The sequence below is a fragment of the Lontra canadensis genome, unplaced genomic scaffold (assembly GCF_010015895.1).
Source record: "Lontra canadensis isolate GAN:19392208 unplaced genomic scaffold, GSC_riverotter_1.0 scaffold66, whole genome shotgun sequence".
NCBI classification, from domain to species: domain Eukaryota; kingdom Metazoa; phylum Chordata; class Mammalia; order Carnivora; family Mustelidae; genus Lontra; species Lontra canadensis.
Genome location: NW_022631060.1, coordinates 7,053,091 through 7,078,739, shown reverse-complemented (window position 1 = coordinate 7,078,739; position 25,649 = coordinate 7,053,091). Strand labels below are relative to the sequence as shown.

The following is a 25,649-nucleotide window of genomic DNA, read 5'->3' as shown; positions in this document are numbered from 1 at the left end:
ATCCAAGGACCTTGGGATCATGAGCCAAAGGCAGATGCTTAACCAACTAAGTCACCCAGGTGCCCCAGATTCTGATCTTTAGATCAGAATTTTGGAACCTTCTATGATCTGTGTATTTGGGTTATGTGCTGAAGCATTAGAGTATTTTTTGTGATAGGTGTGTTTGTAATGGAATAGCTGACATATAAGAGAATTAATGATCCTGTATGTTTTGGAACACTCTGGTTCGTATTTGACCTTATGGAACCTGTTGTCAGTTAGGCTTCTATTTGAGGAAGACCTTGCATGGTAGGAAGGCATAATTGATATTCTTGCCATAAGGAACTTTGAAGAGGAAGTAGCATCAAATACCTGATTTTAGTGTTATATGGGATGGTTTTTGTTTTGAAATGATTTTGTGGAATTTCGCAAGGTCCTCTTTAATCATGTCGATCAGTATGGTTGCCTACTATGACACAGCGTCTTTGACCCATTTCTGGGCCAACTGAAATTTTAGATTATCTGCTATTTTACATTTTCCAATTTGATCTTCTCTTCTCAGTGTTAGTGCAGTTAATTGTTTGGCTTTATGAAGAGGGTGATAGGTTGATGCTTACCAGTTTTGGAGTTACGTAGCTTGGAGCCACTGATGCATGTCGCCAAGAAGTCTTTTTTTTTTTTTTTTAAGATTTTATTTATTTATTTGACAGATCACAAGTAGGCAGAGAGCCAGGCAGAAAGAGAGAGAGGGAGAAGCAGGATCCACCCTGAGCAGAGAGCCTGATGCAGGGCTCGATCCCAGGACCCTGAGATCATGACCTGAGCCGAAGGCAGAGGCTTAACCCACTGAGCCACCCAGGCGCCCCATCTTTTTTTTTTTTTTTTTAAAGATTTTATTTATTTGAGACAAAGAATTGTGCATGATCGGGGGAGGGGCAGAGGGAGAAGCAGACTCTGTGCTGAGCAGGGAGACTGATATGGGCCTGGATCCCAGGATCCTGGGATCATGACCTAAGCCGAAGCCAGCTGAGCCGCCCAAGGTGCAGCCCCCAAGAAATCATTTGAATAAAGCTAACTCTCAACATGTTTTGTAATTTATTTTAATAAATGCAGTTTTTCTGTATTAATGTACCTATAAATATTTCCAGTGCATCAGTTTTTTAACTTAAAATATTTCATGGCCTTTAGACTTAAAAAAAGTTTTAGTTATCTCGACTAGCAATTTGATTTTTTTATTTATTTTTAAAGATTTATTTTAGAGAGAATATGTGTGCATAAATGGGGAGAGGGAGATAGAGAGAGAGGGAAAGCAGACTCCCTACTGAGTGGGGAGCCCAATGGGCTCAATCCCACATCTCCAAGACCACGACCCAAGCTGAAACCAAGAGTCAGATGCTCAACTGACTGACCCACTGGGGTGCCATGCAGTTTGGTATTTTTAAAAGTTATATTTTGATCTATCAAGTTTTCATTGTTAAATAAGTGAGACAAGAATATGAAATAGGGAGTGCCTGGACTGCTCAGTCGGTTAAATGTCTGACTCTTGGTTTTAGCCCAGATCATGATCTCATGGTCGGGAGATCAAGCCCCATGTCGGGCTCCTCACTCAGTGATGAGTCTGCTTGAGATTCCCTCTTCCTCTGTCCCCCTACTTGCATTCTCTCTCTCTCTCTTAAATCCATAAGTCTTCAAAAAATAAGAAAAAAATATGAGAGGGGAGTTCTGATGTTCTCATAGGCAAAGAGTGAGTGGTGTGGCTTGGTTGTAGGACACTTTGGCAATGGGTAGCAAGAATTTTAAAATGTTAGTGCCCTTTGACCCAGAAAAACCAACTGTAACTGAAGGGTTTCATCAGACTGTGCATAAAGGTTGATGTACAGGTGTACATACTGTAGAGTTATGGATGGAAGTAAAAAGTTATGAAAAAGCCACAGTGGGCCATTGGCTAAACCATGCTTAGTCTTTAAGATGAAATTGTGTGTGTGATTAAAAATTGAGTTTTTAGGGGCACCTGGGTGGCTCAGTGGGTTAAAGCCTCTGCCTTCTGCTTGGGTCATGATCCCAGGGTCCTGGGATCGAGCCCCGCATTGGGCTCTCTGCTCAGTGGGGAGCCTGCTTCTCCCTCTCCCTCTGCCTACCTCTCTGCCTACTTGTGACTTTTGTCAAATAAATAAATAAATACATTTTTTTTAATTGAGTTTTTAATGCTGAATTGATGGAAAATGCTTGTACTGTAAATGGAAGAGGAAGTTATGGAGTAATACATTCAGTAAGATCCCAATTTTAATAACAAGAAAGAAGTAGGAAAAGAGGCCCTTAGGAAAATGACAACCAAAAAACCCAAAATGCTAGGGACCCTGGCTGGCTCGGTCTATAGAACATGCAGCTCTTGATCTCCGGGTCAAGAGTTCAAGCCCCAGCTTGGGCGTGGAGTCTGCTTAAAAAAGAAAACAAAACCACCCAGAATGAACAAAAGTGGTTATGTTCAAATGACAGAAATTGGGTAACTTGTTACATTTTTTATTTTCGGGGTCTTTAAGATCCACAATAACATGATTTTTTGGAACATGAATTCCGAGATCTAAAAGGCAAAACCATTTACTACACGTCACAAGCAGCCTACTTTCGTTGCTCCAGTAGAACTGATAAAACTTAGCTGAGTCCCTAACAGCACACCCAGGTCCCCTGAGTTCTTTGTCGCTCGTGGTGGATATGAACACGAAAGTGACAGAAGCAGCAGCGCGCTCCTCGGCTACTGTGTGGCTTCGTTCTCCCTGAAACGACTAGCTTCAGCGTAGAAACCCGTTAGCCCTAGTTCTTCAGCTTGGGGCTGGTTCTGGGCTGTGTTATTGGTTGGTTTTTCTTTCTTTCTTTTTTTTTTGGTTGGTTTTTCTTTGGATACCCAGAGAAACTGGAAGGATTATTTTGATATCTGATTAACGATTGGGGAGCAGCAAGCTCTTCGTGGTGCTCGTGGCTCCCCTGGCTGGGCGCTGGGTCCTGCGCCTGCTGCTGACTGTGCTAAGTGGGAAATACACGTGTTTGTTTCATTTTATTTGCTCTTCTGCTTCCTGGAGTATCTCGTGTCTCCTGCGTTCAACTAGGACATGTGTGTTTCTTACAAAGCTGTTGCGGTGCTTGTTTGAAATCCTTGAGCGTTCCTGGGGTTTTACTTGGGAGAAGATCGTGACAAATTGTGTGTCAGTGGGACCCTTGCAGTTTTGCTTCCCCATCTGGGACCTATCTTCCCAACGTATCTTATTCCCAGTCGTGTCGTTTGGCTCATTGGTAACTGGTGTTTTTCTAGGTGGTTTCTCACAGTTTGGGTCATTTGGGATGATGACCTTGTTTCATTTATCTTGCTTGTCACTAGGAAATAACCGGCAGTTAACTTCCTCCCGCTTTGGCCTGTTGAGCAACAGGGGCTGCAGATAATTCAAGAGATGAAGGGTTTCCAGGTTGTGAGCTGGTTTCTGGCGGAGCTGGCCCGCCTGCATTCTCTAGGAGCACGGGATTAAACTTTGAATGGAGTTACACAACTTAGAACAGTAGCTCATCTGTTTGCTCTCGCTGCTGACCGAACCCTCAAGAGTGTGTGACAGGAAGGAAAACGAGGGCTTTTAACTGATGGGATGCCTGTCCTGTCGCCTGGTAGCCGGGAGCCCGTGTGGCAGGGCACTTCTGATAAGCCACGCACCAGAGGCATTGCCCTGAGTTGAGAAGAAAGGTTAAGGCTGCTCTCCTCCTCTTCCCTCCATACTGTCCCTGTGCTTCAAGGCTCACTTAGGGGAAAACCAGAGCCTTGGGTTCCCTGGTCTCTCTGTTCCTCCCTCGCTGGGGTAGGTAGCTGATCTGCATTTTGGGAAAAGAGGTTGTTACTCTTGCGAAGATTCCCAGGTGCTCATGATTGCCTTGTAAGCTGTTGACGAAGTTCTTAAATATGACTTTTGTTCACATCTGGGAAACACAGTTTTTGTGGAAGCACATTCGAGTTTTTCATTGGCTAAGAAAAATCGTTACATATGGAAAAAAGTCATTTTTCTTTTTATTTATTTTTTAAAAAAAGATTATTTATTTATTTGGCAGGCAGAGATCACATGTAGGCAGAGAGGCAGGTGGGGGCTGGGGAAGCAGGTTGCCCGCTGAGCAGAGAGCCCGATGCGGGGCTTCATCCCAGGACACTGAGATCATGACCCGAGCCAAAGGCAGAGGCTTAACCAACCCACTGAGCCACCCAGGCGCCCCCATTTTTCTTTTTTTAAAAAGTGCTTTATTGAGATATGGTTCACATACCATATAATTCATCCATTTAAATAAAGTGTGTGTATCTAGTGGGTTTTAGTATATTCACAGGTATGGGCAGCTGTCCTCTCATAATCAATTTTAGAACATTTTTCTTATCTCAGAAGGGAACCCTGGCCCCCAGCCCTGTTCGGCCCAGTCTTGGGCACTCACTGATCTGCTTTCTGTCTGTGTTATTTCCTTGTTCGGGACATTTCACATGAATGAGATCGCAGAATGTGGAACTGGGTTTCCTTCACTGAGCATAATGTTGTAGCACATGTCAGTACTTCATTTCTTTTTAAAAATCATTGTGGTAAAATGTACATAGCCTGAAATTTACTATTTTTAACCATTTTTAAGTGTATCGTCCAGTGGATTAAGGGCGTTCACTCTGTTGTGCAACCCTCACCCCCATCTCAGGAACGCTTCCATCTTCCGGTGTGAAACTCTGTCCTCATGAAACACCAAGTCCTCTTTCCCCCCTGGTGAGCACCATCCTTTGACATTCATGAGTTGAGACTGTGTCTTTAGTTTACTGGAATGTGCTATATCCTTTGGGTGTGCAGCCCTGCTGACATCTTAATTTTAGCCACGGAAGACCTGTTTCCTGGAGTCTGAACTCTAGAACCATTAGATAAATTCACTTTTTTTTTTTTTTAAGTTTATTTATTTAAGTAATCTCTACACGCAACATGGGGCTTGAACTCATGACCCTGAAATCAAGAGCTGCACGTTCCATCAGCTGAGCCAGGCAGGCACCCCAAATTCGTGTTGTTTTAAACTGTCAAATTTGTGGTCCTGTGTTACAGCAGTCCCAGGAGACCAAGAGCTCTGTTGTGTGCACATTTGTACACATTCATCCTGTTACTGTCTGGCTCCCACAGCACCTCCTATGTGCTTAGCCCGGCACGGCGCTGTCCTGCCCTGTCTCGTGTCCTCATCTGTACATGGGAGGCCGTATCAGCATCCAGCCTGCGTGACTGTGGAGGGGGGACCTGAGCTAACCTGTTGAACACTGCAGCCTAGGGAACTTGTATTTATTTACCTATTTATTTAAAAGATTTTATTTATATATTTGACAGATAAACAATGAGAGAGGGAACACAAGCCGGGCGAGTGGGAAAGGGAGAGGCAGGGAGCCTGATGTGGGGCTCGATCCCAGGACCTTGGGATCATGACCTGAGCTGAAGGCAGATGCTTAACGACTGAGCTACCCAGGCGCCCCTCAGGGAGCTCTTAAAGTGACTACAGAGGGGCCCTTCGATGGCTCTGTCGAATCAATCTGATCCTTGATTTTGGCTCAGGTCACAATCTTAGGGTCATGGGATGGAGCCCTGCGTTGGGCTCCACACAGGTTCTCTCTCTCCCTCCTTCTCTCAAGAAAAAAAAAAAAAAAAAGATTCCCTCTCCCTCTGCCCCCTTCACCCACTCAAGAAAAGGAAAATGACTAAAGAAAGTGCAGCTCTTTTACAGAGGGGCGAATTTGAGGCCCAGAGAGGTTTAGTGATATGCCCAAGATCACACAGCTAGTAAGTGGCAGTACTGGGATTTGAATCCCTGGCCCTGAAGCCAGTGGTCTTTCTTGTAGCATGGTGCCTTCCCCCAGGACTCTTAGGGAGCTTACAGTCTAATTAATCAGGGAGCCAAGCCGAGTCCACCGTACCTAGTAAGGCAGACATAACAGGTGGGAGTGTGGAGAAAAGAGACAACAGTGCTGCTGGTTATCGTCGTCTTCAGAAAAGCTTTACTGAGCACCCACCATTGGGCATTACTGGGCCTTGAGAATTGTATTGAGACCCTAGTAGCCCTGTCTTCAAGGAGTTAGCAAGGAAGAGGGTGAAAGCTTCTTGCAAACATTGGACTTTGAACCTGGTGGTAAACTGTAGGGAGTTTTTAGGTAGCAGAGAAGGGTAAGGAGGGGTTTGCAGATCGGGAGAGCACCAGTGAGGGGATTGTGATAAGCTGTATCCCTTAGTACTAGATTGAGCTGCTTATAGCGAAAGCCCTGGAGTAACCGTGGCTTAAACAACACAGAAATTTATTTCCCTCTGTGTGAAGGTGTCTGGAAGTAAACAGGCTGGGCGGGTGTGGCAGCTCCCTGGGCTTGATGAAGATGTGGGCTCCTTTCAGCTAACGCTCAGCCATTCCTAGGCTGTGGCTCATTCCCACAATCTAAGAAGCTGAAAGCTCTGGCCATCTGTGCCCATGCAGACGCCGGCACGGAAGTGGAAACAGCACTAGACATTTCAACATAGAGAATTTAATAGAGGGAATTGGGTGAACAGGCATTAGAGGACCAACGAAGCAGAAATGGGACCCCGTGGTGCAGAGAACTGCAGGAAGCAGCCCCTTCCCTGGGCTGGGGGACCAAGGGAAGGTGGGGGTTATCGGACCCTGGAGCTGGGCCCCCCGTCCCTGTGAAGAGGGCACCGCGTGGCTGTTGCTGGCATCTGAGGACTTGAGGAGCACCCCGGGAGCTGGGGCCCAGACTCTGATCTGGTATCCCGGAGAAGGGGGGTTCCCCTCTTGCTACTCCAGGGCTCGGTCAAGAACAGCAAGCCAGCCTGTCTCCTTCCTCCTGCCTTCCGGCCTCCCGCCAGGCCCCACGCTGGCAGACCCCCCTGCTGGGAGCAGCTGGCAAAGGAGATTTATAACGGGCGGGGGCCCCCGGCCCAGCATCCCCGCGGGCAACAGCAGTGTGGACGTGGGGCTCGGAGACAAGAGCTTCGTGACTGACACACTGTCCTCTCCTGGTTGCAGACAGCAGGATGGAGGACAGGGAGAAAGGGACAAAGGCCACGAGGACGTCCGCCGTTGACTTCCAGAAGTCGTTTATCTGTCAGCACCTGGTCACACGGGCACGCCTGCCCGTCAAGGCAGCTGCGGGACAGCCTTCGTGCCGGGCGCGCTGCTGCGGGAATGAGACCTGGGAGGGGAGGAGGGCGCCTGCCGCAGAAGCGGCCTTTTCAGCACCGTCAGCTCACGTGCACCGGCATTAACAACCCTCCAGGGAAGAATTTCTCGCTGCTCCCCTTTCTCCCCACGCCGTGTCTAGGTCTGCATTTCGTCGCTCTCAGCAGTGCTTGGCCGTGTGTCCTCGTGCTCCCTGTGTGCTTCTCTAGCTGATGCTGTAAGTTAGGTGCGTAGTTTAGTCTCGCCTCGGGGGGCACAGCGTGACGGGACGGGACTGGCTGCGGAGGAGCTGGCGGCTCCTGTGACGGGCTGTCCTTCCGGGTGGCTGCGGTCTGCTCTCCCGGTCACTTTCTCTCCGGAGTCGAGGGTCTCCGGCGCTGACGCCGCCCCTCTGCAGGCGGGCGTGGACTCAGTTCGCAGGAGCGTGCGGCCCCGCGCTGCCCGGGATTTGGAGCTCTGACGGTTGTGTGTCTGGTTTGTCTGCATCAGAGGCTGTTTCTTGCGGCGGGGCCAGCGTGCAGGCGAGGTGCTTCGCGGCTGGGGCTCCCAACTGTGCGGCTTCTCGTATTCCTTCAGCCCCCATCCCTCCATTAACTGCCCCTCCTCTCGACCCACGCAGGTGCTTTGTCCCCAGAGCGGTTCCCCTGCTGTTTAAATGACCGCTGTAACTTGTTTCCTGTCTCTCGTGGTCAGAGTGCAAGGTTCCGGGCGCCGCGATCTCCGATCATTTCCTCTGAGCGGCCCAGAGCCGGTTAATGCTGCAAGTTCTTTGAAAAGGCTGTTGGTCGAAATCGGCTGCGATGTTTTTAAGAACGTGGAACTATATACGCTTCAAGTGGACGGGCCTCGGGGAGGTGGACTAAGTACTGCCCCAGGATTTTAGTCTGGTCGTTATGGGGATAGAGTGGAGGTTTGGGATCACCAGAGCAGGAGCCTGCAGGAACGCACCTCGGATGCCCCACCCCCGGTGTGGCGCGGGGCCCTCTTCGTCCTGCTCATTCTCTAGAGGCGCTCGGCCTGCGCAGGTGCACGCCTGCAGTCCACACAGAGCTCCCCTCCGGCGTCAAGCTAAGAACTGATAGGGAATTTGCTGTTTGTCATGGGACTCTGAGATTGAGCCAAATACTTGGAGCTCATCGTGTGTCCTGCAGGTGTCCCTAGAGCCGATCGGGTCTTTGATGGGAGCAGTGGCCATGGGGCCCTGATGTCTCAGCCGTCATCGTCCGAGAAGGGCGGGTGACCTGCCTTTCAAACTCCGATGCTTACTGTCCTCTTCCTTTCCACAGAGGTGGCCTCAGTAACATGCTGTTCCAGTGCTCCTTTCCTGACTCCGTGGCCACCATTGGTGACGAGCCTCGGAAAGTGCTCCTGCGGCTCTACGGGGCGATTTTAAAGATGGTGAGTTTGTAGGCTGCGTGGGGGCGGGAGGGCCCTGGGAACAGTTTTCATCCTCTCTCCTGAATTACCTGGGAAGAGATGTTAAATACTTTAGTGGTGTTAGTGAAGCTATTTTTACATATTGCTTTTATTTTAATTGGGCTGCACAGCTGGGTTTTTTGCTGATATCCTGTTATGTTCTGAATGCCTGTTCTTGCTTATAATTTATTAGTAAGCCAGTACAAGTATTTTCCAGCTTTATATCCAGAGAAAAGTATGATGTTGGCAAAATCTTTAGTAGTGGTTATGATGCTTGGATTTTCCACACTTTGAAATTTTTAGCTCAGACCTAGGTTGTAAAATTCTAATGTAGAAAAGGTATTGTTTTTAATAACATGATCATAAAGGTTTTTACAGGGCACAGGGGAGACCCGTGGGCAAAGTATGATCTCAGTGGAGCTGAATTTACTACCTCCCTTCCTTTTTTTTTCCTTTTTTTAAAAAAGATTTTATTTATTTGACAGACAGAGATCACAAGTAGGCAGAGAGGCAGGCAGAGAGAGAGAGGGAAGCAGGCTCCCTGCTGAGCAGAGAGCCCCATGTGGGGCTCGATCCCAGGACCCTGGGATCATGACCTGAGCCGAAGGCAGAGGCTTAACCCACTGAGCCACCCAGGCGCCCCCTCCCTTCCTTTGAGATTTCTTTAAAACATTGAAATTGTTAGACTCATAATCTTTCTAAAAATTTATATTACTTAATTGAATCTAATTTTCAATTAAAGTGCTCTATTTATTGAATTGTCTTAACCAATTGAAGGAGATCCCAAATGTCTGGATTTTTTTTTTTTTATTTATACCATGAATTTACCATTTTACTGACCACACATACAGATGTTTGATATATCTCTATGGTAGAATTTTAATATCCATTTAGATCTTCTTCAGAAGGGCCCGTTTTGGTCTTCATGAGATGGAGAATAGTTTTCCTACTTAATGTTATAAGAGACTAGTCTCAGCTCAATCTGAAGGCCAGATTATGCCCATGTCTATGACAATTCGACTTTAATGTTCAAAAATATCAAACTTACAGCTGGACTCTGTGTCGTAATGTGACTGAGCCTTTTCATTGAATAGTTTTCCTTGGCCTTGTCAGGCTGTGCAGTGCTCAGGATCTGAGCGTTGGAAGCCGCGCGCCCTTCACCCAGGAAACCTGAGGCCGGTTTGTGATGAGGAACACACAGCTGACCCTTACCCCTGACCCATCGGTAGATGGTACACAAGCGACAGTTGGGTTTTTCATTCAATCAAGTTGCACTTCCAAAGCACAGTTTTTGAAGAACCCGGTTAATGCCCTTTTGGTACTTTCAGTGAAATCAGTCTTGAGCCATTTTATCTTTGCCATCCTCTAACCATTAGTCCCTTTTCTTTTCATTTGTGTGCTTTCTTGTGGGCAGCACTTTTAAAATACTTTAATAATTAATAATGAGCTGCTGGAATTGCACATGATACAGACGATTGTTTAAATCTGATTTTTGAAGCTTTCGTTTGTATTTATAACTTGAACTAGGGGTGTTTTAGACGTGCACCATGGTCCCCTCCAGGTGCGGGCTAAGCTCAGCGGCAGGCTCTCCTGGACCTGTGCTGTTTGGGATGCCGGTCACCAACCACAGGGGCTAGCAAATGTTTGAAATACGGCAAGCCTGACCAAAGATGGGAATTTTGAATTTTAATTACTTTTAATTAACTTAAACTGCAACGCTCGCGTGTACGGGTGGCTGCCGCATTGGACAGCATAGCTCTAGAACGTGCTGTATTACTGGATGGGTCACTCAGCGGAGCCATCGACAGCACGGTCTGGCCCTGAGCCGTTAACTCTTCCCCTAGTAAAGATTCACTATCAGTAGTTAGTAGTCTGTCCTTTTTGAAAAATTTTAGCCATCCACCATTACTGCCTTAATAGTACTTACAATGGAAATGTCTGGAAATAGAGTTAGTTTTAGCATTTCTATGTCTCTATTTTTAGGTAACTCAAAAATAAACAGAATAAAGGCACTTCAAGTGCAATTGATTCTTGCCAAACGAATAGATTGGAGTATGTTTTACATATAGTTCTAATTTGTAGGGGGCACTCTACATTTAGCGTCTTAATTATGTTTTTATTAAGCAAATCTCAGTTGCCATTCCCGAAGGTGCCTCCTCCATGCAGGGCGGAAGCTATGCTGCAAGACGAGCAGCTCACTAACTGGACAGTCCGTGGGTGTCTCCAGGATCGCGGTTAAATTCCCGGATGGCAGGCTCAGTTTTACTGGAAAAAAGCTGCTCCTTCGCTTTAGAGTAGGGAATCTGTTTTCAGTATAAATACTTGATGGGTCGAGTCCTTAGTTCAAGGACACTTTCTGTGCAGTTCAACTGAGTAAAAATATGAAGCCTACAGCCTCAGTTGGAAATGTTTTGAAGAGGTTTTTGGCTGAGGTTTTTGTCCTTCAGGGTTCAGCGGGGACCCTGGTTGCCAGGTGGAATTTTAGACCTGAATGGCCATTGTAAACTGTGGGTCATTTGAATACCTTGACAGCAGGAGGAGAGGAACCAGGCTCTGGGGGACTCTGAGAAACGGTGGCGGGAGAGGCGGACCCTGATCTCGTGAGGCACGAGCCAGGTGACCGCTGCCAGCAGGTGCCAGCAGAGCCAAGCTCCCCCAGCGCCTGGCCAGGGATCTTGACGCAGAAGTCAGTGCCTTTTCAGATATTTCCACCTCCAATTTAAAGGATCTATAATTTTTGTTGCTGGGGTGTGAGTTCACTTATATTGCCGACAGCTCTTTGGAACAAATCTAGCCTCCGGTGGAGGGACAGACAGACCGAGTCCGCCATGAGGCCTCTGTTCCCACCACAATAAAGAAATGTCCCCAGAATTGATAGTGATTTGTTAGGATTTGCATTCATTAAGAGAGGTGGCTGAACAAATCTAGAGCCCACCCGAATAATAAATCCCGTTACTTTCAGAAATGAAGGGATTAAAGACAGAAACGGAATGCAACTCAAATGCCGTACTTTCCCTGTCGGCGCGCTCTCCCTGTGGGGAAAGCACACTGGTCCCGATGCAGGTGTGTGCGCTGCCCGGATAGACTGGGGTCCCCGAGAGCAGCTGTAGGAATGCAGCGTAGCGAGGCTTTAGGGGGCGTTAGAATAAGCTCCTTCCCTAACAGTGTTAACTGACAGCTGCAGGTGGGGATAGAGCTGTGTGTTTTCTCAGACGGTCTTGCTGTCTTGCCTAATGACATGCTAGAGCAGTTACGTCCCTTCCTTCCCTTTCTTCTTCGACACTTCAGAGTTTTTTGCTCTGAGAATCAAATATGAAGGTTAACTGTTTCTTTGATTTACATTTATAGTCCTTTACGAGTGACTTTATTGAAGCTGATTAGATGCTGCTCCGCTTTTTCCTTTTTCTTCACCGCGGTGTTGTGAGATGGCCGAGGCCATGGCAGTGGGGTCCTGCTCCTCAGTGCTGGTCACCGCAGGCTAAGGGGCAGAAAGCCGACAGTTTCTGTCCCCAGACTTTGTTCTCTCCCAGCCCGTTTCTGTAACACATACACTATAAACATCAAAACATCCGTCTGATCCGAAAGCAGTGCCTGCCAACCCAGTTCAGGGTCCGCTTCACACGGCCTAGCTCTCATTTTAACGAGAAGGGTTAGTTTCAAAGTTGCACAAATGTTGGACACAGAATTCCCCTGTAGGATCACCCCGAGGAAAGTAGGATAATTTAATAGAGGTTGAGAAGTCCTGGTTCAGCCTTTGCCCTGTGGAAAGAGATGTGATTGCTAGAAGAGAGCTTGAAACGATAATGCAAGCTATAAATGTAACTTGGTTTTTTTCCTTTCTGATGCTGGGAAGGCACATGAGCTCCGCAGCGTCCAGTAGCAGCCTTTTCAAAGCAGCAAGTTTGGCTGATTACAAATAACCCGTTTGCTTATTTATCATGAATTGTGGAAGACACAAATGTCAGTACGTATTGTTCATTCAGTGTAACCTGTGCCAGTTGGCGGAAGTCTCAGAGGACTGCTTTGTCCCTTCCTCTGTCCGAACAGTGACTCTGTGTTGAGCCGGTTCCTTCTGTGCATGAATGGAGAGATTTGGCCTCACCGTTTGAACGGTCTCACGGGCATGAATGTCTATAATCCACTCAAAGATCTCTCGGGTGTTGTCTGGGAAAACGTTTTTGTGTGTTCTTCGAGCAGTAGAAGGCTAATATTAGTGCTTGTTGAGTACTAACCATAATAAAACTAAAGGCATCAAGGCACAACGCAGATATGTATTCATGACTCAAAAGAGTGCAGTCTGGACATGGTCTGTTTTAAATCCAGAAAGCAGAATGCCATCTTCCCTGTTTTCTCTTAATCCTAGTTGAAATAGAAATTACCCGCCCCGCCCCAAATATGGAAAACAGATAATATGGGACGAGCCCGTAGATAGTTCGTACTGGACGATTGGAGACGAGGGGACGGACTGCTCACGGACGTGGCAGAGAACGCCGGGCGCGGGCTCCCTGGCGAAGAGCCCTGCTTTGTCCCGGGAGACCAGGCAGAGCACACGTCCTCATCGTTGCTAGGATCATCATGAGTTTCAGTTGTTTTGTTTACTCTGCGTTTAAAAAAAAAAAAGAAAATCCCCTTGGACTTTGAGTGTGGCGTAACTCGGTCCATTGCTAAGGTGGTCCAGCTTCCCTCCCAGAAGTAACACATCATTCCGGTGTTGCTGTTCCATCTGGTCTAACCTAGTATTTCTTCAGTTAATACTCGAGACAGAGTTGCCCAGTCCCTGTGTGCGGCCCTTTCATACCTGCTTTGGTGCCTTCTTCTGATAACTAAACAAATCGCAGACTACGGTGTCTAATTTTGACATACGCAAAGTGTCTTTGTCTTGCCGGTCTTAAATGTTTGGGATTTATAGCATGAAGCCGATACAGATTTCTGGCCCCTGGAGCGACGGTGTGACTGCAGCCCACCCGTCCGGGGAAGGAATGTCCTTGTGTTGGGTGGCACGAAGGGCACGTGGGGGTAACGTACCACTTTAGCTGTCATGCATGTGTTCTCTGCCGCAGGCTGTCCATGCGGTCGTGCCTGGAGCACTCTGGTTTCCAGGTGACAGACACGATTCACGGTATAGTATGAGCCTCGGAAGCTGCAGCATTCTCTACAGCTTTCTTTTCATTCTTTCAGTCCTTGGTTTCAAAAAATGCTTTTGAAGAAAGACAGTTGCAACGCTTTTGTTAAGGAGCACCAGCGACAGTCTGTGCTGTGCTCCAAGAGTACAGCGATGAGCATGTCAGAGTGTTGTGGAATGATGTAACGAACATACCACTTTTTGGTTTGGGGGTTTCCTCCCTCCCCCCCCCTTTTCGGTCCAGGGCAAGTCCAATCCCTTTCTTCTGTTTCCTCAGTAGAAAATGATTTGGTAACTTTAGAAATGTACGGGCCTCAAAATTCATTTGAGGTATTTCGCTCCTTCTTCCTTCATACTACTCTGAGCTTTAAGGAAGCACCGCGCTGTGTTGGTATTTTGGTCAGAGTTAGAAACGTACTCTCTTCTTGGTGCTCGTCAGTTGGCATCCTCCCTGTAGCTGGTGGCTTTACGAGGGTCAGCAGTGCTGGCCTGGCGGGGAGGCACACAGGCCAGGGGAACCAGTCCGCTTCCTGGAAACGTGTTGTTTGCAGGTCCCCCCGTGGGGTGCTTCTGACTAATGCTCCTGAAGCCTTGGGGGTCTTGGGGCAGCGGGTTACCCTGGATCAGACATAAATTTTGAGAAGGTCCTGGAAGGAGCCTTTCTTCTGGTTCATGTCTTTCTAAAGCCTCATAGAACTTCTGGTCTCCCGTTGGTGAACCAAGTCATTGCATTTTGCCAATTTCAGAGGATCAAATTGTTTTAGAATGTTCCTCGAGGTAACTGAAGATGCTCTAGAGAAGACCATTAAATGTGAAAAATTGTTGGTCTGCTTAAGTTCTCACAAGTCGTATATCCTCATTAGAGAATCATGTGAGCTATACTTCTATTTTTTTATTTTTTATTTTTTTACTTAAAAAATATTTTATTTATTTATTTGACAGAGAGAGACACAGCGAGAGAGGGAACACAAGCACAGAGAGTGGGAGAGTGGGAAGCAGTCTCCCCACTGAGCAGGGAGTCTGATGCGGGGCTTGATCTCAGGACCCTGGGATCATGACCTGAGCTGAAGGCAGAGGCTTTAACACACTGAGCCACCCAGGCGCCCCAGCCACGGTGCGCTTTTTTTTTTTTTTTTTAAAGATTTTATTTATTTATTTGACAGAGGGAGAGAGATCACAAGTAGGCAGAGAGGCAGGCAGAGAGGGAGGAAGAAGCAGGCTCCCTGCCGAGCAGAGAGTCCAACGTGGGGCTCGATCCCAGGACCCTGAGATCATGACCTGAGCTGAAGGCAGAGGCTTAACCCACTGAGCCACCCAGGTGCCCCCACGGTGCGCTTTTAAAGATACTTTGGAGACAGATGTTTCTGCATTACAAATGACATCTAAGTAGCTGGATGCCACTTCATGCCGTTTTCTCTGTGCCGCTTTCACGGGTAGATTTATATGCGCGGCCACACGTACCCAGACTCTAGGGAAAGCGAGGTGTGCTTTGTTTGAGCGCACAAATGTGGCTTTATTAAAGTAGTTCAGTTGTAAAACCAGCTCCTTCATCATTAGAGGAATCTGTCATTAAGAACTGGCCAGATGATAAGAGTTTTTTCTGCCCAGTAGTTCAGACAAATTTAAAGAAATAAATGTTATATTTTGGAGTATTGGGTGACTTTAAATAATAGAACTTTTTTTTTTAAAGATTTTATTTATCTATTTGACAGAGAGAGACCACAAGTAGGCAGAGAGGCAGGCAGAGAGGGAGAAGGAAGCAGGTTTCCCGCCGAGCAGAGAGCCCGATGCGGGGCTCGATCCCAGGACCCTGAGACCATGACCCGAGCCGAAGACAGAGGCTCAACCCTCTGAGCCACCCAGGTGCCCCGATAGAACATTTTTGAATCCTAAAATTACATGAGACAAAATTCAATCAAATGGTATTTCCTCATCTTAGGCCCTAAAGTTGTCTTACTATTTCCTGATTTTCATTTTTTTTCAGAGCATGACATAAAACATTTAACAAACTAATAACCTGGAATATGAAAGGTACTTTTTTCCATAGTCTTTATTTTATTTTATTTTATTTTAAGATTATATTTATTTATTTGACAGCGAGAGAGGAAACACAAGCAGGGAGAGTGGGAGAGGGAGAAGCAGGCTTCCTGCTGAGCAGGGAGCCTGATGCAGGGCTCTATCCTAAAACCCTAGGGTCATGACCTGAGCCGAAGGCAGATGCTTTATGACTGAGCAACCCTTTTTTTTTAAAAACTTTTTTTTTTAAGATTTTATTTATTTTATTTGAGAGAGAGTGAGCGAGAGAGAACGCAAGTAGAGAAAGTGGCAGAAACAGAGGGAGAAGCAGGCTTCTCATTGAGCAGGGAGCCCAACGTGGAACTCGATCCCAGGACCCTAGGACCCTAGGACCCTGACCCGAGCTGAAGTCAGGTGCTCAACCCACTGAGCCACCCAGGCACCCCTCTGTGTTTATTTTTAAAAAGACTTTTTATGGGGCGCCTGGGTGGCTCAGTGGATTAAAGCCTCTGCCTTCGGCTCAGGTCATGATCTTAGGGTCCTGGGATAGAGCCCCGCATCGGGCTCTCCACTCAGCAGGGAGCCTACTTCCCTTCCTCTCTCTCTACCTGCCTCTCTGCCTACTTGTGATCTCTGTCAAATAAAATCTTAAAAAAAAAAAAAAGACTTTTTATTATGGGGAATTTCAGATACATAAAAAAGGGGAGCAGGAGAGTAATGAGCCCCAAGTACCCCACAGTCCATCTTTCCTGCTGACCAGCCCTTCATCCTCGCTGTTGTTCATTCTCCAGGTTTCTCCTGAAGCACATTCCAGACATCACATTAGCATTTCCATCTCTGTCTATAGAAGATGATTTAAGAAAAAAAAAATGACCATAATAATGTTTACATCAAAAGATTTTATTTATTTATTTATTTGAAAGATTTTATTTATTTATTTGACAGAGATCACAAATAGGCAGAGAGGCAGGCAGAGAGAGAGGAGGAAACAGGCTCCCTGCTGAGCAGAGAGCCCGATGTGGGGCTCGATCCCAGGACCCTGGGACCATGACCTGAGCCGAAGGCAGAGGCTTTAACCCACTGAGCCACCCAGGCACCCCCTACATCAAAAGATTTTAGTAATTATTTGATATTAACCAGTATTCAAATTCCTAATGTAAAACATTTTAGTTTTATTTTATATAAGACAGCTAGTTTTTATTAACATGAAAAGTCGGCAAAAAATTTAGAGTCCTGTTACATATTTATACCACATATTTTAATATCTGCTTCAGATAAACTTGTGCCTCTGATGGAAAATCCTACAGATTCCAAGGTATATTTTACTTCCCATCTTCCTGCACAAAAAAGTTCTCTGACCTCTTTTTTGGTAGCGTGAGTCTGTCATTGGCTTGTCAGGATGAGGCCTCTTCTCTCACTTTCTGTGAATGTCTGATTGCTTTGAGATTTCCTGGTCTTAACTCTTCCTGTTTGCAGGATCGAGGGAAGCTGAACATTTTGTACTGAGGAAACGGAACAGAGGGTTGACCGTGGCCGAAGCCCATCTTGCCCTCACCATGGTGCTCTGATGGCACAAGTACCGCCTTCATTTGGGGGCGGGATGGAGTGGGCAGCCGTGGGGAAATTCTTAACGGAATTTATTGCCACTGGTGTGAGTACTAAAAAGGAATGGCCTTGGGAGCTCAGGTGATTTGTAACTTTGGATGAGGCGACTCGCTTTTGAGAGCACCATTGGACGAGGGAAAGGGACTTCTGTTGATTGAATAACCCATTCACTGTATCTCCCTAAGAAGATACAGTTCGAATATAACAGCATAGGAATAACCATAGTCATTTAGAATTTGGCACAGGTCAAATCCCGTTACAACAAATTTCCATAGAATATCCAAATTCCGTATATCATATCGTAGAACTTTTTTTGGTCTTAACTTTCCTTAGGGAGGACAAGCACAGGATTTAATGTTTTGGGGGCATTTTGGCCCCGTTCAGCATCCAAATGAACACCGCAGCCAGTTTCCCCATGACTGGGACCATGCGAGTTCGCTGGAAGCCGGCTGGCCCCACGGTGTGGCCGGTCCTTTAGTTCAGCCAGCAAAAAGCCTAGGGGGCAGCAGGATTGCTTGGTGTTTTTTGGGGGGAAGACAGACCATACAGGAAAGATGGAGTCCCTATTCATGAGGAGCTGCTAGGCTGCTGGGGAGAGAGGGGCCACTAAAGTCTGAGTCTGAGGCAGCAGCGTGGCCATGGCAGTGGTTCGGAATCAAGGAAGGAGCGAAGCTGTTGCGGGACCCAGTTACCGCTCCCCCTGAGAGGTCACCACGTCACAAACCCAAGCCGTCAATAAACATCTACAAGTATTTCTGGAGGATTTTCATTTTTGTAGCTTTCACTGTAACGGGATTTAACCTATAACATCGTTTCATCAGAGAAACGCAGATCACACGCAGATCACACAAGTGAAAGTATCTATCCCCCCATTTGTCCTTTCTGTATTTTGTACAAAATGATCTCCACGGGATGTTAAAGATGTTACTGAATATGTGTAAGTGCAAGTCTTTTGCAGATAGCGTCATGAACACGGATGTTTGTTTGCCTCTGTGCTGAGGAAGCTCGCACAGGCACGGTTGTGCAGAGCGCGCACGAGAGCGTCTGCGGAGTGTGTCTGTGCAGGATGGACGGGAGCGCGGCTCTAGCGCGCTGGGCTCTTTGGTGCTAGCGTAGCTGGTGTTGCTTAACGTGGCATTCCCCCTCCCCCGCCGCCCCGTCTACACTTTACACCCTTGGTACAGGTATTTTTGATAAAGCTGTGGCATGGAAAGGTATGTTCTTCACGGGATGTTCGAGAATCTTTTTACCTTAACATTTTAAAAAGTTCCCTTTATGGGCTTCCTTCTATGTCTGGCTTAGGCCGGCTCCGTTTAATGATCACAGATAATGTTTTGAGAGGCAGTATTTGAGTGTAAAATTTTGACACGATACTTAAGTTTCTGACTTGCTTTTCTCTCTCCCCTTATTCAAGATCGTGTGAAGATTTCTAATGCACAAGCACTCGGGCTGGGGGGTGGCTTTTAAAAGACACGATCTGTGACGTGGAGACGGAGCGCGGCCAGAGAGCTGCTGACGGTCACTAAGGGTCCAGTCGTTACTGCCAGATCCCTGGTTTCCAGTAACTGGCCATTTCAGTGAGGAAAGTGCTATAAAAAGTGCTATATATATATATATATTTTTTTTTTTTTAATCAATATCTGAAGTAAGTGTAAGGACTTGGTAAATTCGTATGACCCTCTCCTTGGTGGAGGCAGAATTCAGATGGAGCCAGCGACAGGCCGAGCGAGCGGGGCGAGGCCGTGGAAGCAGCAGTCGGCAGGCTCATCGCACGCGTTCTGTGCCAAGGCTCCTGCCTGCACCGGGCTTTCTTCTCTGTCCCCGTTCTGTGCTGACCATGGCGACCTGCCACGGGTGTGTGTACACTCCCTGTTCTTGCAGGAAGGAAGCTTCCTCAGGACAGTGTTGACTTGAAGGAACCACCTAGCTAAATTGGGGAGACCACGTGGCCCTTTGTCTTGGGAAGGCCTGATTGGAAGAGCGCCCCCTATTGACTTCCCTCTCCTCGGACAGTGAAATTGTGAAAAGGTACACGGCTGTTTGGGGTCAACAGCACATCCCTTTTCTTGTAAAGAAACGAAGCAATTCCTCGGGTGTTGGTCCTAGTGCTGGACACTGGTGGTGCCTTTTGGCCTGCCGCTGGTGACATCCGTGGGTTGAGAAGCAGTCGTTAAAGACCTGCGATGTTCTGTAAAGCCTGACTGTTCTGGTGGTTGCAAAGCTAGTGTCTGTTTGGTGCTCCCCATCTTACCAGAAGTGTTTGCTTTTTCTCATTCGTAGAGGTCCTGTAATAAAGAGGGATCCGACCAAGCTCAGAAAGAAAATGAATTTCAAGTAAGTAATTAAGTGCATTCTGCCTCTGCCTGAGGTGCACGCGGTGTCCGTGGTGCCTGTCCGCTCGCTGCCTCCCCGGGGGCCGGGCTGTGTCTCAGAGGCTGGGCTCCGGCCGCGCGGGGGGCTGCCCACGTGAGAGCGAGTGCGGCCCGGCTCTTGTAGCTCCTGCTCAGTGTTGGCAGTGCATGTGTGGCGGCCTCGCGGTGATCGGAACAGCACGTGGGGGGCCAAGGGAAGGTGGTTTGGGGAGATGCTTGAGCGTGACAGGACGCGGAGGCAGGCCGGCTCGGGCGCTGGGCTTCTGACCCCCTTCTTCTGTCCCACGCAACACTGAAGCAGGCGGTGCCCGGGGCAAGCAGGAGTGCCTCTGCCCGCACGCGGTGCCCTGGTCAGCGGGGCCTATTCCCGATCCAAATGACCCCCTCTCTGAATGCTGACGTTCAGAAGAGCTTGAGGTCGAGAGCACGGATGTGTCAGCCTGGTCCCTCTTCAAGGCTCAGATGTGGGGCGTCTAGAGCAGTGATGTCCTCATGCCGGGGGGATAAGCCACCTTGGAGCGCACTGGCCCGGTGTGTGCAGGTTTGTACGGACGTACACACCGCCCACAACACAGAAAGAAGTATGCTGGCTTTACTCACTGTAGACTAGTTATTGAAACTGTCAAGAAATGGGAATTAATAAGAGGTGAGATCGTGAAAGAATAAAAGTACTGATGTGTCTCCCCTCATGTGTTGGTGGGTGGTTCCAGGGACACCCTGCCCCGGAGACCCCCGTATAGCTGATCTAGAACATGTGCTCTGGGTGACGCTGACAGACGCCACCAGGTGGGAAGTGATGGACATGGAGTTTTCCGCCAGCCCAAGTCCTTGGGGTATAGGCCTGTGTGTGTCCTGATGGTCGACCAGGCTGGGCCACAGGGGCCTCCGCGATGCCAGACCCACAGCATGTTCTCAGTTCTAGTGAACGAGGCTTCTTGGTGGTACCTGGCAGCACCCCGCCTGTTCCAGTATGTTTTCTTCCCCTCCTTGGCTCCTTTCTGGGTCTGATCTGTTGTCTGACGTGCCCCACAACGTGGCCCGAGGCCCTCTTCCCGCGCTGCCCCTCAGCGCCATCCGCTGGCCATCTCGCCAGGTCCGAGGCTGAACACTTGGTCTCCACCCCACAGCCTCCAAGGAACCTCAGTTTCTCCTTTCTCTGCCAACAGAAAGCCAGGAGGCCCCTCGGACCCCCTTCTCTCCCTCACCCCATGTCTCAACCACGGGTCTGTTGTTTCCCTGTGGACTCTACCCCGGGTTTGTGCGCTCATCTCCTTCGGTACCACCCGCCTCCCTAGTCCAGGCTGCCCCCGTCTCCTCTGGGGACTCTGCTTCCCCTCCTGCTCTAGCTGCTGCTCTGATCGGGTCAGCCGCTGGCCTGATGTCCCTGATGTCCCTGATGTCCTTCAGCCCTCCCTGTACCCCAGGCCAGCTTCCCTGTGGTCTGCCCCTGCCGAGCTTTCCAGTCTCTTCTGTGTCCTTTCCCATTCTTGCTCTCCAGCCACGTTGTCCTAAATGGTGGGGTTTTCTTCGCAGATGCTGTTCCTCCCAGTTGGAATGCTCTCAGCTTCCGCCATTTCCCAGCCCCCTTCTGTTTGTAGTGAGGACCTCGCCCAAGGGTTGCTTTCCCACGGAGCCCTCGTGTTCCCTAGACGAGGTGTGTGTGTCTGTTTTGTGCCCTCGCCGAGAGCACCGTCTTCCTGGCCTCTGCACCTCCTCTGGCTGTGAGTTTGCAGCAGGATGTGATTCATGTCTGCCTCCTGTTCTTGCGAGGGTCTAGGCTCAGGGCAGGACCTCCCCACCTCTTGCTGCCTCGGTGGCTCTCAGGCCCGCTATCCAGTGGGGCGCAGATAGAATTGTCGAATGATGGCTATAGCCAGAGCCTGTGCACAGCTCTGTAACCTTCTGCCCCTTGCCTGCTGGTGCACACATTCCTGGTCCCTTCCCCTCCTCAGTCCAAGATGTTCTGTGAGCCCGTTTGGATGGCTGGCCTTTGTCTGCAGTCTTTGTCCTCTCTCTTCGGGACGTTTCCTGTGCTAACTGGCCTCGCTACAGCCTCACTGTCCCAGAGACCTCTCCCCTGCAGCTCCCTGCGGGGAGGTACTTTCCCATCATGTCCTGGTACTGGGAGTGGGGGGGTCCTTCTTTCTTTTTCCTTGTTCCTGCTTTCAGACCATTTCCCTTCTGTTGAACACCCTCCTGAGAGCCACCATGGTTTGGTGAAGAGTTCCGTGTCTGCTTGGTCTTTGGCCCCGGCCACCTCGCCCTCTCTGGGCCTGCACCTGAGCCACTGGACGTCATTAGAGGGAAACCCCATGGACAGGAGGACCACCAGCCTCTCTGGGAGGCTCACCCTCCTGACCTGGCCGTTCCCTGCCCTGGCTGCTGTGTTCTTGGCCCTCATTTTCCCACTTCAGCCCAGGCTGTCTGTGTCTATACCCGCCCTTCCGACGGGCGGGTCCTTCCCTTGTGCTCCCAACTCCAGCCGCAGGCGTGTGGCTGCTGTCCCTTCCAGGGGCCAGAGCTTGCTTGCTGCCCTCGCCCCACGTCTGCTCCCTCTCTGTAGCAGGATTTCTTTTTTTCTTGGGAAAAAAGTGTTGAGCGTTTGGGAAGCACAGAATAACGTAATAAATGCCCTCGTCCCACTGCACAGAATAAGGAATTGGTTTTGCTGTAGTGCTTGATTTCAGTCTTTTTTGTACACGTTTCACTTATTTTTAACTTTTTATTTCAAACTAATTGTAGACTTACAGGAAGTTTGCAGAACTAGTACAGAGAGCTCCCCTCCGCCCCTTCCCCGACTTCCCTGGTGCGAACACCTCACACAGCCCTGGAGGCCAGCACCCACGGGATAACAGCAACTGAGCTGCAGGCCTTACCTGAATTTCCCGGGTTTCTCCACAGATGCTTTCTCTGTCCTGTTCCAGCATGCAGCCTGGACCCCACGCTGCCTCTGCGGGTTCTTCCTTTGTCTGTCCCGTCTGCCTCTGTGTTACTCACAGTCCCGAGGCTTGCTAAGCACATGGATCAGTAATTTCATAGAATGTTCCCTTGGCATAGGTTCGTCTCACCTTTTCTCATGACTGGAATGAGGTTATGCAGTTTCAGCAAGAATACCACAGAAATGCTATTCTGTCTTCTCTGAAAGTTCATAATCTTGGGACACCTGACTGGCTCAGTAGGTGAAGCGTCTGCCTTTGGCTCGGGTCATGGTCTTGGCATCCTGGGTTCAAGTCTCGCATTGGGATCCTTGCTCTGCAGGGAGCCTGCTTTTCCCTCTGCCTGCTGCTCCCCCTGCTTGTGCATTCTCTCTCTCTGACAAATAAAATCTTTTTTTAAAAAAATAGATTTTGTTTGTTTGACAGAGATCACAAGTAGGCAGACAGAGAGGGGGAAGCAGGCTCCCCGCTGAGTAGGTGAGAAGCAAGAGGTGAGAGCCTGATGTGGGACGTGACCCCAGAACCCTGAGATCATGACCTGAGCTGAAGGCAGCGTCCCAACCCACTGAGCCACCCAGGTGGCCCAGACAAATAAAATCTTAAAAAAGAGAGACTTTATATTTAAAAACAAAACCAAACCCACAAAAGTTCATAACCTCAATATTCTTATTACAGGATTTTAATTCTTTTAAATAAATACAACTGTGTAGATATGGTGAATCATCAGTCTGCACACCTCTGCCCCCCCACAGCCAGCGGTCCCCCTCCCTCTTCCATTCGCTGATCCCCCCGCCCACCTTTCCGCTGCCCTGTCTGGTCACCAAGGACTTCCACGTTGCCAAATCCAGTGGCCTCCTTGCCCTTCCCCATGTCCCCTCTGAACAGCCATCACCGGACACCGCTTTCACCTTCACGCTCGCCGCTGCGTCTACCGCCCCCATCTGAATGAGGGCTTCGGGGGTGGACCGTAAAACCTCGAAGAATGCGTGAAATTTCAGCATTTTTGCTTTTTAGAATGAAACAGGCTAGAAAATACTAGAAGGTCTCGCACAGTGGTGAACAAGGTTGTTTTAGGGATCGGGTGTGTTGGATAGCTTGCTGTGTGAGGACAGTCACTGGGGTGCTCGGGCTCCATGTGGTTCCTCACCCGCTGCGCGCCAGCTGTATACTCAGCGTTAGACGCTGAAGGCTTCGTGGCCCAGACCTCTGGCCTCTCCGAGCTCATTTTGTCCTCTTCCTCCCGGCTTGCTGTGATCCACTGCGGGGCCGGGGGAGAGGGGGCTCCCAGTTCCTGGAATGTGCTTGCTTCTCACCCCTCAGGAGTCCGTGTCACCGTCTCCTTAGAAGCAGCCATCCCGCCCTATCCTGTCCCCACAGTGTCCCCAGCCTGTGCCGCCCTTGCGCACTCTTGTCTGCTTCTGGCTCTGGAAGGGGGTCCCCGCAGGCGACGGTCGTGCCTTGTTCTTCTTTCCCCGGGGCTCACCACAGTGCCAGGCACGTAGTGGACATCCCGTAAATATTTTGGGACTGAGTATATATGAATGTTTCTGAAGCCAGAGTAAATCGTTTCAAGTGGAGGGTAGGACCTTCTGTCCTGAGAGTTGGGACCCGCTGTGGTTGGTTGGGTGTCTGGGCCTGGGTGAGCTGGAGCAGGGGACTGGGTCATGCGGGTCCACCCTGTTCTCTACCGTGCGCTCTCCTTTGCTGTGCTCGCTTCCGCACGGAGCAAGCAGGAAGGTGTGTGCAGACCCGGTAGTTACAAAAAGGCTTCCTGTAGTTGATGCACTCGTTCTGAGATTACCTGCTCTCCTTCTTAACCTATCCACCGGCCTTGCTTCTTGACCCACCGTCTTTCTTAAGTGTTTTCCTTTGTTTTTCCCTCCACGTTCTTTCCTCCACACGCAGCTCCCCCTTCTCCGTACTGGGAATAGATACCGAACTGCGGTATTACACGTGAACAAAGAGATTCCTTGTTTACCGCGTTCAGAGCAATGCCTAAGAGAATTGCAAACTTCCCAAGTCTCGGTCCAGCTTCTCGTCACCATCCCGGCGACAGGCTGACTTGGCTCTGGAGGACTCTGGGCAGTGTGTGTCCAGTCCAGTGACAGTACGGCCTGTGAAGTCTGTTCCCGGTGGCCTTTGTCCCGAGCAGACGTGGCGCCCAGCACGCTAAGCCTCCTGAAGGAGCGCAGTGGGGCTTCACCTCTGTGAAGTTCGCAACTTCAAACTCGAGGGCCGGTTTAGTATGTGTTCTATACAGTGCCCGCCCTGACGCCCTTGGGCTCAGTCACTTTACACGGAGGGAAGCTGAAAAACAAAATTTTAAGTCTCATGAAACCTGGATACCTAGACGGGAGAAATCCTGATGGGACTCTGAGATTCTGCAGCTGGTGGGAGGGGGTCCAGCTGGCTGAGGGCTGTGCAGGGCCCCCAGTGGCAGCCCACCTGCTGCCACCCACTGGAGCCACCGGGTCCTGCCGTGCCGGGCCTGCCTTCACCACAGCATGTCACTCCATGTGGGTTCCAGGTGGAGAATTGGAGAAACACCTTGCAGACCTGTGCACGCTCTCCTGCAGGCGTCTCTGGTGCTGGAGGTGGGGTCAGCAGTGACCTTACCTCCTCCGGGGGGTTCCCCTCTCAAACCTGCTCATAGCTTCGTGGACCGGACAGATCAGTGCTATGTTGGTATTGTCTGTGTCTTAGTCTCCTCGGGCTACTATAACAGACTCCTCGGGGCTGCCAGCAGCAGACCTTTATTTCTCACCAGGCTGGAGGTCAGGGTGCTGGCACGGTTGGGTTCTGGGCCTGTGGGTGCTGCCTTCTCCCTGTGTCCTCACGTGGTGGAGAGACAGGGAGGGACAGCAGACTCTGGGACGCTTCATATAAGGACACTGATCACGTGGACACCCTACACTCGTGACCTCATCTGCACCATCACATTGGGTTAGGGCTTCATGCGTGAATTTGGGGAAGACACAATTTTTAGCTCGTAGCAGCCCTAGATAC

General features: G+C 49.2%; 1 protein-coding gene across 2 annotated transcripts in view; it reads left to right on the top strand.

The window, feature by feature from the left end:
- The window catches only part of CHKA (choline kinase alpha), a 58,950-nt gene that overhangs the window by 15,868 nt on the left and 17,433 nt on the right, over positions 1 to 25,649 (top strand). The window contains exons 2-3 of one of the 2 annotated variants that reach the window (XM_032879666.1): positions 8,463 to 8,574; positions 19,616 to 19,669. In XM_032879666.1, coding sequence (XP_032735557.1) covers positions 8,463 to 8,574; positions 19,616 to 19,669 — 166 coding nt within the window. The remainder of the gene's footprint in view (positions 1 to 8,462; positions 8,575 to 19,615; positions 19,670 to 25,649) is intronic. The other variant, XM_032879667.1, reaches the window with a different exon arrangement.